This window comes from Fistularia commersonii, chromosome 13 (genome assembly GCF_037954325.1).
Source record: "Fistularia commersonii isolate RoL2024-O1a breed Wild chromosome 13, RoL_Fcom_v1.0, whole genome shotgun sequence".
NCBI classification, from domain to species: domain Eukaryota; kingdom Metazoa; phylum Chordata; class Actinopteri; order Syngnathiformes; family Fistulariidae; genus Fistularia; species Fistularia commersonii.
This window is the reverse complement of record NC_141296.1, coordinates 14,718,929-14,736,770: the sequence shown is the minus strand read 5'-3', so window position 1 is coordinate 14,736,770 and position 17,842 is coordinate 14,718,929. Positions and strand designations below refer to the sequence as shown.

The 17,842-nt window shown below is 43.5% G+C and overlaps 1 protein-coding gene across 1 annotated transcript in view; it reads right to left on the bottom strand.

Moving 5' to 3' along the window:
* Positions 1 to 459: 459 nt before the first annotated feature.
* The window catches only part of LOC147227971 (dynein axonemal heavy chain 7-like), a 44,470-nt gene continuing 27,087 nt past the window's right edge, over positions 460 to 17,842 (bottom strand). Inside the window, exons 39-63 of the mRNA XM_086158159.1 lie at positions 17,258 to 17,503; positions 15,707 to 15,936; positions 15,254 to 15,584; positions 14,636 to 14,982; positions 12,233 to 12,413; positions 11,930 to 12,115; positions 11,532 to 11,695; positions 11,133 to 11,287; positions 10,810 to 11,000; positions 9,187 to 9,320; positions 8,624 to 8,959; positions 8,409 to 8,535; positions 8,078 to 8,272; positions 7,886 to 7,975; positions 7,628 to 7,804; positions 7,304 to 7,465; positions 7,024 to 7,224; positions 6,525 to 6,686; positions 6,268 to 6,453; positions 5,965 to 6,102; positions 5,625 to 5,855; positions 5,041 to 5,193; positions 2,592 to 2,769; positions 1,701 to 1,804; positions 460 to 1,115 (exon numbers count right to left, since the gene is read on the bottom strand). Coding sequence (XP_086014285.1) covers positions 909 to 1,115; positions 1,701 to 1,804; positions 2,592 to 2,769; positions 5,041 to 5,193; positions 5,625 to 5,855; positions 5,965 to 6,102; positions 6,268 to 6,453; positions 6,525 to 6,686; positions 7,024 to 7,224; positions 7,304 to 7,465; positions 7,628 to 7,804; positions 7,886 to 7,975; positions 8,078 to 8,272; positions 8,409 to 8,535; positions 8,624 to 8,959; positions 9,187 to 9,320; positions 10,810 to 11,000; positions 11,133 to 11,287; positions 11,532 to 11,695; positions 11,930 to 12,115; positions 12,233 to 12,413; positions 14,636 to 14,982; positions 15,254 to 15,584; positions 15,707 to 15,936; positions 17,258 to 17,503 — 4,812 coding nt within the window. The 3' untranslated portion in view covers positions 460 to 908. The remainder of the gene's footprint in view (positions 1,116 to 1,700; positions 1,805 to 2,591; positions 2,770 to 5,040; positions 5,194 to 5,624; positions 5,856 to 5,964; positions 6,103 to 6,267; positions 6,454 to 6,524; positions 6,687 to 7,023; positions 7,225 to 7,303; positions 7,466 to 7,627; positions 7,805 to 7,885; positions 7,976 to 8,077; positions 8,273 to 8,408; positions 8,536 to 8,623; positions 8,960 to 9,186; positions 9,321 to 10,809; positions 11,001 to 11,132; positions 11,288 to 11,531; positions 11,696 to 11,929; positions 12,116 to 12,232; positions 12,414 to 14,635; positions 14,983 to 15,253; positions 15,585 to 15,706; positions 15,937 to 17,257; positions 17,504 to 17,842) is intronic.

The following is a 17,842-nucleotide window of genomic DNA, read 5'->3' as shown; positions in this document are numbered from 1 at the left end:
GGCTGCTCGTTCTTACTCTCCAATTGTTTTAATCGCGCCCTCCATTCTGAGCGCAGCAGTGCTGCTACCCTCTGGACTGACTGGTTAATTCTCAATCTTGGTCGAGATAGCCGAATTCCATTCATTGTATTTGATTTCTCTTGTTAGAACTACTCAATAGTAACATTCCCTCTAAAAATGTAATGTAGTTTGGTTGGTCATTAAGTCAGTTTAAATGATATTTTCTTCAAATGTAGACTTCCCTGAGTAGGACGGTTGCAAGGTATGTCATCATTCCTTGGCCCTGACAGTTTTATAACTTCAAGTTTTCTCTCAGAATCCCACAGTATTCGTGGCAGTGATGCTACTTTCTCTTTTAATTCTGTCAAAGCATTTCTATTTTAAAAGGATTGCCACGTCATCACATATACCATACATTCAGTTCGCAAGAAAGATATATTTCTATTACAGATTTAAAAATCATCAAGAGCGCTGCAGAAAAAGTTGCTTGTACTTTTTACATTAAAACATCCTGGAAAAGATGATATTGATTAAAGTGGTTTGAAATAAAAAAAAAAAAATATGAATCCAAAACAGAAATTACATTTATTTTATTACCCGCATCTAAAATACAATGTAAAGCGTCATCAACTCTTGTCTGTTTGGTAAGACTAGACAATAAAATGTAGAATTCTCATAACTCCCCTGTGTGCATTTAAGTACTGACAAACTTCGTGCCTACCAACCTTGAAGGACACCCCAAAGCACCATCTACATGGTGAGGAACTCACGTGTTGACCCCCTCACCTCTTCCCCACATTATTTGTTATGCAAAAACAGAAAAAATACATAATTTAACAGGTTTATATTCATATAAGCAATACAATAAGCAAAGGGAGTCTGTTATTTCTATAAATGTGTGTGATGGATCAGGAGCTGAGCTGGCAGAGCAGAGCGACTCCACGCCTGATCCAGTGCTCTGCAGCAATGTTGGAGTTGAGTGTCATGGCGATGACATAGTTGGTGGAGTGTCCGGTGGTCGACAGAGTCCCTCGCCGCTCACTGGTCTTGTAGACTGGCGCTATGTAGCACATCCTCTGGGGTATATCCTGTCTCTTCATGGGCTTCAGCCACATCTGACCAAGACAGGCAACAAGGACACAGATACATCACACAGGTGACTTTCCACCTATTTATCCAGGCTAATTCATTTTGCTTCATCTTTAAAAAAAAAACACCAGGCTGTGAGGTTAAAAACAGTAAGTGATGCCAGACCTCTAGTGACGAGCAACATTTTTCTTCGCCTCTGATATTTGACAATTAAAAGGTAAATGACAGTTATTACGTTAACCCTCTTATTATGTTAAGGGTCAATTTGACCCATTTCACCCATTGACCCAATGGGTCAAATTGACCCTTAACATAATATGAGGGTTAAAGCCCTTAAATAAAACTAAAAAAAAAAAAAAACACCACTCATTTTCCCCATATGAACTCAGAAACCAAAGCTTTAAGAATCTTAATACTGTTCCTCTTCAAAAAAAATCACATCTTGAAGGAAGAGGTACCGATATTTGTTGAGTTTCAACCTTAGCAGCCATGATCTGGCTTAACAACAGGCACCTTCATCAAGATTTAATTTTCAAATTTAGTCACAGTAGGATCTGTTTGTGTGCATGCAGATGTGTGTATGTGTGCACATGCAATGTGTGTGTGCTCACCACAGGCATGCTGTCATGCAGGACTTTGGGAAAAGACTCAGTGAGGACTTTAGCCTTCCTGTCCCAGCGAGCTCCGTCGAGGAACAAGCCCTGAATGTAAACACCTGGGGATTGAAGGGAAAGGAAATGAAGAGGAGGTTACAGTTATGGTAGACAAAAATTAATCATACCGCCACAGTATTTTATGAGAATACTGTGATTTGAACTTTTGTTTTAGAGAATTTAGCAATAGTAAACTTAAAGGGCTTTCTCATTTTGCAGGACCGGCTGTGATGATGTTGACCATCATGTTGTCTCACCGTCTTTGTTTGAAAAGAATTAAACTTAAGATTAAAATTAAAACTTCATCGCCTTTCGGTTCCAGGTGCTTAGCCTTCCATTCCAGGTGCTTACCAATCTAAACATTTATCAATTCATTATGTCTTGCACTCAGGGTCGTAGGGGTGCAGGGATCACTCTGGACTGGTCGCCAATTGATCACAGGACCACATGTAGGGAGGTACAATCACATGTCTAGGCAATTTCGGGTCACCGATTAGCCTAGTGCTTGTTTTTGGACTGTGAGAGGAAACTGAAGCATGCGGACATGGAGAACATGTAAACACGATCAAAGAGAGACCTATCGAAACATTTGCAATTTTAAGATGTTTTATCATCTATCCTTTATTAATCTCCCCAGGGGAAATTCGTCCTCTGTAATTAACCCATCATAGATGAACCATGAGCAGTAGGCTGCAATTAAACAGCGCTGGGTCAGTGTCTTGCTCAACATCACTTCAACACCCTGGGAGGAGTAGGGATTGAACCAGGAATGTTCAGTTCCAAAGATGATTGCTCTACCTCCGGCGCCACGCCACCTCCCAAAAGGTTAGTGCCCCCTTAGTGTCCTACCATCCTTCGGAGGCCTTTTGTACTGTTTGTCATCCAGGACCTCAAAGTCGAAGCCAAGCAGGTCGATCGGGATAGTGTGTTTCCGGGCGTAGTTCTGCTGACTGCTGGTGAGGAAGGCCTGCATGAAGAAGAACCCCGAGATCCAGAACACAGCAGGCATACCATGGTCATGCCAATCCTAAAGAAGGTGGGACAGAGATCTTTAATTTAATAGTCTATTTATAACCTAAATGCCCTGGTCAGTGTTCAAGATTATATATATCAATATTTAGTACAAGTTCATACAATACATAATGTATCTTATTATACATTTGCTCCAAGCATGAAATCTGGCACAGGATTAAAAAAATATATGGTGCTGTTGTCTCTTCAGGATTTTTGTCAGGTTCCAAACGCCATTAATTTTAAGTTTATCTGGGGAGAAAATAATGTAATTAAAGGAAGATAATAAAAGATGCGTAGAATTTGTTGATAAGTTTGTAGGTGGTGGGCCAGATCTTACTCACTATTTAAAGTCAAAGTCAGGTTTATTGTCAAATACACGCATGTACTGAACATACAGAGGAATTGAGATGATGTTTCTCACAATCCGAAAGTGACATGAAATTAACAATATAATTATAGAGTGCAAAGCAGTAAAGTGCGCTGTTAGATTTAACAGTCAACATTAAACTATGAGGTATGAAGGACACGCACATACAGACTGATATTTGATGGCATGAAAGAGTAGCAGCACAGGCTTTTTTGTGAAAGTTTGCAGAAGGTTGAGTCAGGCATCTGTCATAAAACTTTTGCCAGAACCAAATATGTGAATCAAATCTAACAATCCCATCCTGGATCGGTTAAGGCCTGGGTTAACATCAACAACAACAACAATCACCACTATTGGTACTGATGACCTGCAGGGTACCAGCGGAAATTGGGCCACTGTGGGTCAAAGACGGCAAGGTGGAAAGCATTTTTGGAAACAGAGAGGGAAGAGGAAAGGCAACAGCTTGGGACTGAGAGTAGGAACTTTGAATATTGGGACAATGACAGGAAAAAGTAGTGAGTTGGTTGACATGATGCAGAGAAGGACGGTGGATACACTGTGTGACCAGGAGACCAGGTGGAAATGTAGTAAGGGTAGAAGCTTAGGAGCAGGCTTTAAGTTGATCTATCACGGTACTGACAAGACGAGAAATGGAGTAGGAGTTATATTGAAGGAGGAGTTTGTTAGGAACGTTCTGGAGGTTAAAAGAATGTTAAATAGACTTGTGAGTCTTAAACTGGAATTTGAAGGTGTGATGCTCAATGTTGTTAGTGGCTGTGCCCCACAGGTGGGATGTAATTTAGAGGAGAAGGAGAAGTTCTAAGAGTCAGAGGAAGTGATTGAGAATATCCCCAGAGATGAGAGAGCAGTAATTGGTGCAGATGTCAATTGGCATGTTGGCGCAGGCAATGGAGGTGATAAAGAAGTGATGGGCAGATTTGATACCCAGGATAGGAAGGCATACGGACAGATGGTGGTGTCCTTTGCAAAAAGGACAGAAATGGCTGTAGTGAACATTTTTTTTCCTGAAGAGGACAGGAACATAAGGTAACTTATAAGACTTGAGGTAGGAGCACGCAGGTAGACTTGCATAGACGAGGTAAACTGAAAGAGATTAGTGACTGCAAAGACGCTGTAGGTTAGAGTGTAGCCAGAGAGCATAGAATGCTGGTTTATTGGATGACTCTGGTGACAAGGAAGATCAAGAGGACAAAGGCAGAATAGAGGACAAAGTGGTGGAAACTGAAAAGGGAGGAGTGTTGCATGGATTTCATGTACATAGAGTCAACAGTCCAGAGTAATGGAGAGTGTGGAAAAGAGGTAAAGAAATGGGTTCAAGCAGGTTGGAATGGATGGAGAAAAGTGTCAGGGGTACTATGCGATAGAAGATCAGCCAGAATAGAAGGAAAGGTGTACAACACAGTGGTGAGACCAGCGTCAAAACAGTGACAATGCCGAAAAGACAGGAGGCAGAACTCGAGGTGTCAGAGATGAAGATGCTCAGGTTGTCTTTGGGAATGACGAGAATGGATAGGATCAGGAATGAGTCCATCAGAGGGACAGCACATGTAAGATCGTTTGTAGAGGAGGTCAGAGAAGCTTGATCAAGATAGTTCAGTTATGTACAGAGGAGGGATAGTGAATATAATGGGAGATGGATGCTGGAATTGGAGCTGCCAGGCAGGAGGTCTAGGGGAAGACCAACGAGAAGATTTATGGACATAGTGAGAGAGGATATGAAGTTAGTTGGTGTGAGAGAGGAGGATACAGAGAATAGGATTAGATGGTGATGGTCGAATAGCTAAACGGAAAAACTGAGAGGAGGAGTTTATCTCAAATGTGAAAAGGAATATTTTCCCTTGGCTGTAATGGAAGAGTTACAGGTCATGACTTAAAGATTGTTTAGAGAAACTCCACCTGCAGGAAATGGAGACGCTTCAGGAAATCGCTGATGTAGCTTCCCAGTGGTTTGAGACTGGGGTAGGACTTATTCATCCACAAGGCTGGGATTCGACCCTTCAGCATGCTGGCAACCACTTCTTCCAGCTCTGCTGACATCACCACCAATCCCTGTAAGACATGCATGAACACATACACACAAACACACACAAACATCAGACAATGTAGAATTGACTGGTTGAGGCTTGAGATTAATAATCAATAATTTTCCCTTTCTTTCAAGGTTTTCTTTAGAAACCTTTTTAAAGCATTTTAATACATTTGAATTAATGAAAAGAATAAGATATTTTAAAATGACATTAAGCACAACTTTAGCCATTTCCTTTTTCTCTCCATATTTTATTTTATCATTATTGTTATTTTTATAATCATTATAAGGAAGATTTTTCTTAATTTAAAGTAAAATCTAAGTCATACTCGACTGTGCATTTTTATGATTTCTTTTTATGACATGATTTAAGTCTAAATTTCATTATTTTTTATTATGGTCGTATAAGGTAATTTTTTTTTCAATTTTTCCAAACTGTCAGGCAGATCGGCACCTTAATAGCTTCCCGCAGGTGAATGCAGGAGTCCCTTATGGCGTGGAGCAGGTTATTGTAGCGGCCCATCTCCTGCACCAGCACTGTGTTCATGCTCTGATCGTAGCTAGTGGGGAAGCGCTTCATTGCTGTTTCCAAGTCAAAATTTCTAGGCAGTTTGCTCAGGATGTCAGCTGCCACATCCAAGACCATGTCATCAGAGGATCTGGTGTCCCCGCCGGAGGAGCGGGACTGGTCAATATGACAGAGGCAAGCAGAGGCTCAGATTGGTTATTGCTTAATGGCAGTTTTGAGAAAAAAACTGTTTTTTCTCTTGCAAGCTATGAAGACAAAGATTTACCTGTGTGAGTAAAATGCTGTCGAACAGTAGCTGCGTCTCAGCCTGATCCTTGGTAATGTCTGCATTGCTGTTCATGCCAAAGATCTCTGGTGAGGGGTTGAGCGGCAGAGACTTGGTATATTCCATGTAGCTGTTATACTGAAAAAGCCAGAAGGAGAGAGAGGAAGTAAACAAAGTCAGTGAAAAACAAACGGACAACTCACCTGCTAGAATTTTAAATGATTCATTAATAATGAATGTCTAAATTCTGAGCAGATTTAATCTTGAAAATTAGTCTTATTGAAGAAAATTCAGGGAATTCACATCTCCTTCAGCTGGTGCAAAGTAGATCCCGCTCGAGTCAAACTTGTAGTCCGGCTTCGCGATGATCTCCGGGGTGAAGAAGATGGAGAGGATGGTGCGTAGCGTCCGTCTATCCCAGTCGTCTGTCACACGCCCTCCATAGTTACACTCACCGGTCATGTAGCGCAGGGCGTCAAATGGAACCTCCTACACCGCCAGCAAATAAGTTTTGTTAATAAGACCTATGTGTACTTTGTGAGAATATTGAAAAGATGTACCTGGTACTGCTCAAGGAACATGTGCAGCTGCTGCACAGAGATTCGAAGGTCTGTCTCGTTGAACTCATAAGGAATGTTCCAGCCCAAAGGCCCGAACTTCCGTCTCTCCTGGGTCAAGGCGTGGAAGAAACACAGGCCGTACAAGAGTTTCTTGAAAGCGGCCTGACAGGAACAGACACACGATTTTCTCACTGATCTTTCACTTCTTGAAGTTGCTCCTTGCTATATTAGGCAAATTTTGTGAATTATTTATTTTTTTCTGCCATTTTGTGAAATTGTTGACTTATTTTCTTATTCCATATCCTTATGATGATAAAGAATATCATTAATGATAATAAAAATTAATATAACCATATGAAAATGTGCACAAAAAGTCTCCAACTAAACAAAAACCCAAATAAAAAAAAGATTAACGGTTTAGTTACATTAATATTAACTTGTGATTTATTTCAGTGACATAAAATAAATTATTTGGTAACACAGTCCATATTATACTCACAGGCTTGCTGCAGCTGCCAAAGAATTCTGGGTCAGAGATGGGGTCCATTAAGAAACATCGTGCGATGTTGGATCGGAGACCCTTTGGAGCCTCGTTCGTCATCTTCACCCCGTTCTGGAGCACGGCCACAGGGAATGTGGGAGACGGGTAGCTGGTTAACCACAGCCTGAATTCTGGGTGCGTTGTGTCCGGGTTCAGCTCCTGCTCACAGAGAATGACTTGGAAGCTTATGCACACCTTTGCCAAGAGAACACCTGATACACAAACGGAGTTTTCTGACCTCACAGATCCTCTCCAGAGTGGACATCCACGATGTGGCCAAATGGCAGTTCTGCAGAACCACCCAGGTGCCCTCTTTGATACCCCTTTCAATCATCTGCATTGCAATTGGGCCCTGACCTTGACCCAGAGACAAGGAGGTCAGCTTCTCACCTGTAAAGCCCTGTAGTAACAGAACACATGTGTACCCACCCACCCACACACACACACACACACACACACACACACACACACACAAAGTAGATTATTTTAGATCTCAATGGGGGCTTTAAGGATTACACTTCTCCTCTTATTTTTCCATGTTGCACAGTTTAAGTCAGCATGCCTTTTCATCTCCAAACTTGAGCAGGGCAGCCATGGGGTCTGAGCCTGGTGACAAGATTAAGATGAGAGGGGCACAGCAGTGGCTATCGGTGAAGGCCTCACTGAGGTTGAAGGGCGGCGCTTCAATGAAGCGCTGGCCCAAACTTTTGGAAACAAACTCCTGCACCATTGGAATGATCTGGGGGAGACGTACAGTACATGGAATGTTGATTTAAATGCCGAGGAAGTTCACAGGACACTTTGAGGGTTCTGAGCTAACTTTGTCTGGTCTGAGACAACGGATCACCAGCATCTTCTGGAACTGACTCAACATCTGCCACTCTTCAGGGAAAGGGGTCTGGTGTGAGTTCTGAAGACACAAGAATATAAGGGAAAAGGGAGCATGAAAATGTGGTGCATCAGTGTTTTTGGTCCTCCCCCCTCAGCAGCCAAAGAAAGCCGACAAACCCACTGGATGGTCATAGACCCCCTTCCACTCATTCCTCAGGCGGGCCATGTCGCGGCGCAGACCCCTGAAATGCTCCATCTCGTCCAGGCGGCAGATCTCATCCCAGGACTTCTTGGGGAGCCACGTGCACGGGTTGGAGTGCGGGTTGTCCAAGCCGACACCACCCGTCAAAAGGAACTGCCACTCACCCTTGTTCACCTCAGATATTTAACCACATAGAGTCTTACTTACACCAAGTTAACAAAACTGAAATGAAAGCTTGTTTACTGAAAAAACAACATGGAATTTGCCCTTTTAGCGTTGCAGGAAAGCATCAAGGCGTCAATATTCCTACCAGTTTCTTGTGCATCAGCAGGTTGATGGTGAGGTAGAAGGAAAACAGAAGCTTGTCCTTCTCAAACAACGAGCGACACACGTTCACATACAGCGAGTAGGTGAAGTGATCCCTCAGGATTTGAAGTCTGAAGAAGATAAACATTGGTTGAGGGAATGGAAAATGTAAATTGGGACGACTCACTGAAATGACCAGAAAAAGGTACACCTGCTCACCGCTTCTCTATGTTGTCACTCTGGTCCGAGTTGTCGATTGAGCAAACGAAGAGGTTGATGAACCAAGTGAGGGAATACTGGTACATGGGCTCAATGTTAGCCAGGTCCACAACGGAGAAGAACAAAATGGCAGAATAAATAGCGACCGGCGTGTAGCCCATGCGTGTCTCATCGATCTTCCGCTCGGTCACTTCAGCCACAGACTGTTTCTCTGAGATCTCATTGGCCAGCACCTTGGAGCAGGAGAGGATGTTGACCGCCGTTTCGTCCTCCAGGATGTTGCCCTCAGAGGAGGAGAGCACCTCCAAGATTCTGTCCTCAATGTCCTTTAATTGTCTGACAAACAATACAAAGGCAGTTTAATACAGTGTGAACGTTTAAAGTCCATTTGACTTCTTGTTGTGGCAACAGGATTTAAATTTCTTCACTTGGAAATGTTTCACCCCTCATCTGCGAGCCTTCGGACACACACAAACACACGCATATTCTGAAACTTCTGAATATATGGATGACTGAGAACCTCCACAGGCATTTTCAGCAAAGGTTCAGTGGGGCTGCTCTACCCTTTATTCTCAGCCCCCTGCAGGATGAGAGCCTGCTTCTGTTCTTCTAGGTCCGGCCTCTCCCGGGCCACCAAAATCCCCAGCAGCTGGTCCTGGATTCCCTCTGGGGTTATCATGAAGTTCAGCAGGGTCACCTGAAGGCCAAAGGAACAATCAAAATTCAATATCCAACAAAACCAAAATTCTCTTCTGTACCTCATATGACTCATTCATTCAAGGTGTTATATTTTTAGAGAAACTGTCATTTTGAAATCACTGGAACTACTTTCCTAAAGAGCCCCTGGCCATAGTGATTGTTCACAGCAGCTGTTTCCACACTGTGGGAACTTGTCCTATAGCCTGCAGTTCCTAAAACTTTCACAGAAACTAGGTCCTTTTTTGTGTGTTTAGAAAGAGAAGGAAACAGGGACCATGGACCTCAGTTCTGAGAACCAATTCAATTTGAACTCCAAAGCAGGGTCTTTTCATGGTTCTTCATGATATAGAACCCATGTAGAAAATGATGTGGAACTCATGATGTAGGTGATTGGTAAAACTGATAAGCCACACCCAATACGAGATACCTTTTGCAGACTGTGGAGCACCATTTTTAAAAACTATAATTTTCACTGGTCAGCTGTTTTCTTATGGTTTGGACAAAATGGACAGAACCAGTGACAAGTGGACCAACAAAGGGGTCCAAGAGGTCCCTCTAGCCGGCTATGCCACAGAGGACTTTTTAGGGGCTCACAGAGGACATAAACATTTTCGTCAAAGTAAGGCGTGAGTTAACTTGCAGCTGGGTTTTTCCACACTTCAAAGCAGAGCAGGGAGAATATAAAAACACTTTAACCCCATTTGAAAGTCCATGGTTATTATTCTTGCAATGCAGAACATGAACGCTGTGGCAACTTCACTCTGGGTTGTTCGTGTAGTCTTCTTCCTCTTTTTCGGGATTTGTTTTTGAGTGTATATCTCAGGTACACGTCAAGAACGCTTGTGTTACATCAGTCCCTTACTGTTTGTGCGTGTGCGAATGGAAAACAAAAGAGTTCCCCTGGAGGAGGGAGAAAGAATTTTGAACCAGACAGTTCTGTCAGGATCTCCTCTCGGCAGCCGAGAGGAGACACGGCTGGGTCCCAATCAAGAATCAGCGTCAGCTGCAGCAGCGGCCAGCTGCCGCTAATCAACATCTCCATAAAGAGCAGCGGCACGCTCTGTCTGCGGCCGGAGAATTGTGACTCTGCTGTGACTCTTGACCTAACCCTGTTGCTCGGCCCACCATCTCCCCCTCGTCTTGCCTTAGAAATAAAGAGATCTGATCTGATTCCAGCCCTGTTGGTGTGGTTCCCTGCCCGAGTCTGCCTGGCCTGTGACAAGATCTGAGTTTTCTATTCAGAAGTAGAAAATGTCTTGGTACTTGGAGGGTTTATTTGTGGAATACATCAGCTTTTTAATTGCATTAAAACATGAACTCCTGCTTTATCGCTTCTGTGTAAAAGGTCATCTTCCTTTAAAAGCCTCCTGACACATTCGGCTCTGTCGGAATAAATTAGTTATTCAAATTCTGCTGTCTCGGCAGGCAATTTGGGAACATACTGTATAAAATAAACACAGGGCTGCAAGAGTCAAAATCCACTCTACCTTGACCGAGGTCTCTGGCAGGTAGTGGGGGTTGCGTAGCTTGGTAGTGATATAAAAGCGAAAGTCGAGAGAGTATTCAATGGTGGAGTCTCCCAGGTGGATGCACAGGGTGCCACCCTGTTTGAAAGTCTGTCTGAGCAGCACAGGTTCCAAGACAGGGTCCAGCTCTTCACCCACATTCTCCAGCAACACTATGATAAACATTTTATTTTTATCAATACAAGGCAAACTGGGAAAATCAAAGAAAATAATAAGAAATAGATGGTAAACAACCTCACGTGACAATAGCATGCTACTGTGGGACCGAACCATGGGAAACTCACCCGGTGTGCCAAATTGGATGCAGTTTTCCAGCGTGCGTAAGAAACCAGCGTCACTCATTTTAATAACATGCAGGCTGTTGGCCTTCTCCATATTTTTTACCCACTTGTTGGCCTGTCCCTGGGGGTCAATCATCAGAGGCCACCGCCTGGCATTACTGCAAACAGCGGAAAGGTAGGGTGATCAGTAAGGGCTGTTTGGAGGAAACTGGGTGATGTTTAAGGACAAGAGGTGGAGGACAGCTTCGGGGTGAACGTTTCTCCTGGGAAAAATTAGAAGGCCCACAGTTGTTATGCAAACAGAGAATGCAAAACTGGTCCTGGGCCTGTAGGGCCAGTGATGAGACCTGTTCGCACCTTGTCATCAGTACCTCGGTGTAATGTTTGTCTCTAAATGCTCACGTGACGATAATTGCGTTGTCAATGGAGAAGCTGTCTGAGGGCAGGCCGGCGATGGTCCAGGCCTGGATCCTGACCGGGTCACCCAGGGAGTTTGTCAGACACAGGTTAGGAGAGCAAGGAATCCCTCTGTTTTTACAGCGATGCACCCACTGCTCTATCTGGTCCTGGAAAGGAGCATTTGGGATACATCACTTTGGTTGGAAAATAAAGGAAGAATTTACCTAGCAAAGACACAATTTATGGTTATTTTGGTTGAGTTTTACGCTAGTGATTGATGTGTCCACTATGGTTGAGTAGGTTATAGCAAATTTTTGATTTTTAGGTGAAGCATTCCTTTAAATTCATATAACAGACTATTAATGTTGAACTTTCTAAAACTGTTGGGGGCCTTCACCCACCTGCCTGAAGCTGGATGTGAAAGCCCCCAGGTACGCCACAATAGCGGCAGAGACCAGGATGTCCCCAGTCAGGTTGTTGTAGAGCTCTCCCAGACTGACTGCCTTTTCACTCCAACGTGTCTTCTCTCCACCGAGACCTCCAATCAGCTGCTCAGCTCGCTCCAGCTTTCTGCTGCACAGATCCACCTAAAGGCCATGATTAAAGAAGAAAAGAAGTCATTTTAAATGATGATTTATTTAAAGTCGTGTTCTGTAGGAAAGCTGAGGGATAAACACATTCAAATTGATGTGGTAAATACAAACCTGCTTCTCCAGGTCAGCTTTTTTGTTCTTGTTTGCACCAAAAGTCGCCTGAAGCTTTGCCAATTTATCCTGTACCTCTTTGAGAGCATCCTGTTTTTTTTTGAGGCTCTCCATGGCCACTCTTAGCTCCCCCTCTGCCTGAGCCAGCTTCTCCTTCTTTGGAGCCACCACCTTGGCAACTCTTGAATAACATGAAACAAGATATAGCAGATAATAAGCTTTATGTACTCAGTTACTGAACAAGAAAAAGGCAGTGTTGGCGGAGACATTTTCAGACACCAGTTCTTCCACTCATTTCTATAAAATGAACCATGAAGTTTAATAATATTTGGCAAATAAGCTGCTAGAGCTTCTCTCTCTCCCTCTTTCATCATTAATTCATTATCTATCCTGCTTATCTTGCACTGATGGTTGGGGGATACTTGTGCCTATCCCAGCTGTCTGAGAGGCGGGATTCACTCTAGACTGGTCGCCGGTTGATCGCAGAGGCAGACAAGACAGTGACAAACAACTGCTCAATCTCTCAGCTAAATCTTATTTTCCACTGATAAAACAAAAAAAAAATTTTGACTGTTTATGCTTGACCATGGAAGAATAAAGAATCCGAATGCCTGCGTGTTGGATTCTTTTTACGCCTCGAGCATTTAAACCAGATAAACTTTGCCTGAGCTCTGTGGGTGTTATAGAGGGAATGTTGTGGAGAAAAGTGGTGGGAATGCTATAGAAACATTTTAATGATGGTGTGGACCTTGTAGCATGCACGTAGTCACTCTAAGTTATGAGGACAGGGAGGCACAGCGCTATTGGCAGCCATATGGCCCTCACACTGAGGAGATACATAAGAGCATAATCCTAGATCTGATCAATGTGAGACAAAATACACACCTTATGCATGTGAGAGAACACTAGATGAAGTAATGCATGTAGGACAGACTCTGCATTAACTTAATTAAGCTACTTCTTCTTCTTCTTTCGGCTTTTCCCTTCAGGGGTCGCCACAGCGAATCAACTTTCTCCATCCAACCCTATTCTCCGTATCCTCCTCTCTCACACCAACTACCTTCATATCCTCTCTCACTACGTCCATAAATCTTCTCTTTGGTCTTCCTTGAGACCTCTTGCCTGGCAGCTCCAATTCCAGCATCCGTCTACCGATATATTCTCTCTACCTCCTCTGTACATGACCAAACCATCTCAGTCTAGCTTCTCTGACCTTCTCTCCAAAACATCTAACATGTGCTGTTCCTCTGATAGACTCATTCCTGATCCTATCCATCCTGGTCACTCCCAAAGAAAACCTCAACATATTCATCTCTACAACCTCTAGTTCTGCCTGCTGTCTTTTGGTCATTGTAGCAGTTTCTAGTCCATACAGCATCGCTGGTCTCACCACTGTCTTGTACACCTTTCCTTTCAATCTGGCCGATAGTCTTCGATCACTTAGTACCCCCGACACTTTTCTCCATCCATTCCAACCTGCTTGGACCCGTCTCTTCACCTCTTTCCCACACTCTCCATTGCTCTGGAACCAAGTACCTGAAATCCTCCAGATTCTTGATATCCACTCACTGTAGCCTCACCGTTTCCACCTGAGTTCCTCTCATTTACACACATATATTCTGTCTTGCAGCGACTAACTCTCATTCCTCTCCTTTCCAGAGCATACCTCCACCTCTCTAGATTTTCCTCTACCTGTTGTCTGCTCTCACTACAGATCACAATGTCATCCGCAAACATCATGGTCCATGGGGATTTCTGTCAGTCTGTCCATCACCATTGCGAACAAGAAGGGGCTCAGAGCTGATCCCATCTCCACCTTGAACTTCTCTGTTACCCCTACAGCGCACCGTACCAATGTCTCACAGCTAGCATACATGTCCTGCACCAGTTTAACATACTTCTCTGCCACACCATGCACCAGTTTAACATACTTCTCTGCCATTCCAACACTCCAAACTTTATTAAGCTACCATAGTTTTTAGATTTGCAGAAGAGCTCCTCTGTAAATAATGAAAGCAACTGATTGGTTCAAAAGGGCTTAAACCCACGGAAACCCAGCAGTCAGGTGGGAGGCATGATAGGGTATAAAGAAATATAATTGAAAACAACCAGAAAGGAAACAAGTTTGACAGATGAGAAGAGCTGCTGATTCCAGTATTTCCAGAGAGATATCCTTAGAAAAAGATAAGTCGGGCAAGACACGCAAAACATTCGGTAGCTGAAAACTCAAGGCATGTGAGTAGTTGGGCGGGCGTAGCGCCTCATTGAATGACTCAAGGTATTTTTTGAGCAGACTCTTCACTGTAAATGGCCCAGAGCCACACCAAGGCCAAACCTGGTCTTCAGTTTTTTTACACAGCAGTGTGAGGGTTGACATCAGGGAAAGATCAATACATTACTTACTTGTCATACTTGTCCATGGCACACACCCATTTGCACATTCCCTCGGCTGCAGTGGACGCAGTTCGAATCTTCTCTGGTACAAAGTCTGGGTTGGTGATATACTTGTTGCGGATGATGGCCATGAGGTTTGGTGGAATGTTGTCCCTGTCATACTCATGCAGGTTCTGCAGAAACCGGATGTCTCCCAGAAGCTTTTTGGCTGGGCCCCAAAAGTCCTCCACTTTTTTGCCAGATCCAGAGGGGTCAGGCACGCGGTCTGGCTTGATGCCTTTGAGAATGCAGATGGCCTCCATCACCAGTTTGACCGCCGGAGGTGGGTTTTTCATTGACTTCACTACAGTGATATCCTGAAGAGAAAAAAACAAAACAACTACTTCCTCACGTCTGCCATCTTTCATGCTCTTTTAATGTTGGCCTAAGTGACATATGGACAAAAAAAAAGAATATCACAAAAATCAACATGCCCTATTTTTCTGAAATTGATCAATATGTATTAAGTCATTCATGCTTTTCAGTATCCTATTTACTAGTTTTTAATGAAAAATCACCACATTCATGTGAACTGGATGATTATTGAATTACTTTTCTTTACTTAGGATTGTTGTTTACAAAAATTACCTGAGTCGTGAGAGTATTGAGCGCAGCCAAAGCTGACTCAAAGATCGGCACAGCTTCACCCAGGTCAGCATCACATTCATCCTTGATGGCCTTGGCTGCCATGGCTTGTTGGTTGGCCACACACTCGTCCATTTTCACCACCTTTTCGGTCTCTTCCACCTCCTTCGATTCATGCTCGATCACCACCATCATCTCCTCCACCTCCTTACTGGCCACGACCAGCTGAGGCCGTAGAGCCTCCAACTCAGCTTGCATGGTGGCCACCTGGTCTGCTGCGGACTGAAGCTTCTCCAGGCCCACCTCATAACGATGTTTCATCTCCATTACTTTGCTGGACGAAGCACATAAAAATCACCTCTATAAACTCTATTGTGAGAGTTCTTTAGGTCTAATTACTGCTGTCAGAGAAGTAGAAATGTATTCATCCAAGACTGTATCACAAAGTGAACTCACGCTCTTTTTGTCTTCAGCAAAGCTTTGAAGGTGGAGATGAGTTCCAGGTATGAGGTCGGGGTGACGTAGTTGTGGCGCTGCAGCTCAGTCATAAAATGCGCTGACAGCTCAATGGTTGAAGTGTGGAAACTCTTGCACATGTCGATGCAGGCGTGGCGGTTTTCCTCTGTCATGTCCACGTCCTGGAGGAAGCGGCTGGCCACTGCCTGCAGGGCATCCTCTGGCCAGGTCTGACAAGAAACAAAATCTGTAACACAGCTCAAACATAAATAAATATGGCAAAGGTAGTTTGATGATAACGGCTCACTATACATTTTATGGTTTGAACACTTTGCTCCTGACACAGCATCAGCAACAACCCTCAAATGCTTGACCTTGACCACTGAGCTCCAACTGCACATAAAATACTCGCTTGTTTCTATACTTTTTTCTAATTTAATGCTCAGGCCAGTAACCTTGGACTTGGATGCCACTATTCACATAACTCTGTGTGTGAGATTGAAATGATTGGTACTTAGTTATTACTGAGGTAAGAACCAAAAGCTAATAGATGCCAATGAACATCCACAAGATGCTAAAATGGACAATGAAAATAATCCACTCTCAGCAAACACAGACACACACACACACACACACCCCCAAGTCTGTAGAGGTTCTGTCATCCAGGTCATGGTGAATTCTTGTCAAAATCTTCTTTTTTTGGCAACTAAACTTGAATTTCCTAATTTGATGACATTTCACCCCTCACCCAAGAAGCTTCTTCAGTGCTTATGACCTGTTGGTAGTTTCCTAATATAACTACCACGGTGTTGGGCGGGTCAAGGTTATAGTGGCTTGTCATGTAACAGAGGTTAGGTCAGAGGGAGTTGTTATGCTAATGTGGTGTCATTTATTAGGACAAATTAGCAACTTTTCTGAGATTACCTGGATTGGAATGTGAAAAGGTAAAGCTAAACAAAGGAGTGAAACCTGTTGGATCACATGAACTGCGTATTGATTTCAGTAGGGCATTATACGTTTGTGAAAGGTTGTGTCTGAGGCCCCGTCCGCCATATGTTGCTTGTGTTTAAGAGAAACTCCGAAGGGTGTTCAGCAAATACATAAACATAACATATAAACATATACCAGTACATTTTAAACTCCACAACACCCTGAGACAAAAACTGTTACACCCCAAGGTCAAAACACCGGGCATAAGGTATGAGATATCTCTCGATGAGATAGAGAATGTGGTATATGCTGTCGCTAGCACTGAGGATTGTGATGACTTCTACATTGGAGAGACCTAACAACCTCTGCACAAATGGATGGCCCAACGCAGAAGAGCCACCACTTCAGAACCTTGACCCCGCCCAAAACCCTGGTAGTTATATTTGGAAACTACCAACAGGTCATTAAAACTAAAGAAGCCTCTCGGATGAGGGGTGAAACATCTTCAAATGAAGAAATTCAAGTCCATTTGCCACAACAAGAAGAGATCTCTCTCCCTCTCTCACACACACACACAAACACACACACACACACATATACAAATAATATCCTTCCAGAGACCTGGAACCAGTTGATGGTGCAACAGTTGATGAGGGCAGGGAAACGTCTCAATCGGCTTCTAAAAGCATCTCCAATGGGGCTCATGGCCAAAACTATGTGCAGCTGGGCACGGCAGCGCTCCACAAACATGTTGAAAAGGGCCAAAGGGCTACCGTCTGTCTGCTTGTCACGGTCACGCTGTCCATCCAGCACACGCATTTGTTCACAAATTTCCTGCCTCTCGTCCATTGCAAACAGGTTGGGAACCTCGAAAAAAGCAGACATAAAACAGAAGCTTTTTTACTGAGCGGATACCGCTGCTGTGGCTTGACCTTTAAAGTTAAAGGTCAAATTATGCATAGAGAGGTGACTTTTTTGGCCCATCTAGTCAGAATTAATGCAAAATCATGACCATTACATTACATTACATTGCATTTGGCAGACGCTTTTATCCAAAGCTACTTACAATACACTTGCAAATACGCGATGCACAGGAAATATACAGAACAGTAAGCTTGGGTTAGTGAGTTTTTTTTTTTTTTGACAAAGACATACACAAACATACACAAACGTACACACACACACACACACACACACACTGCATGA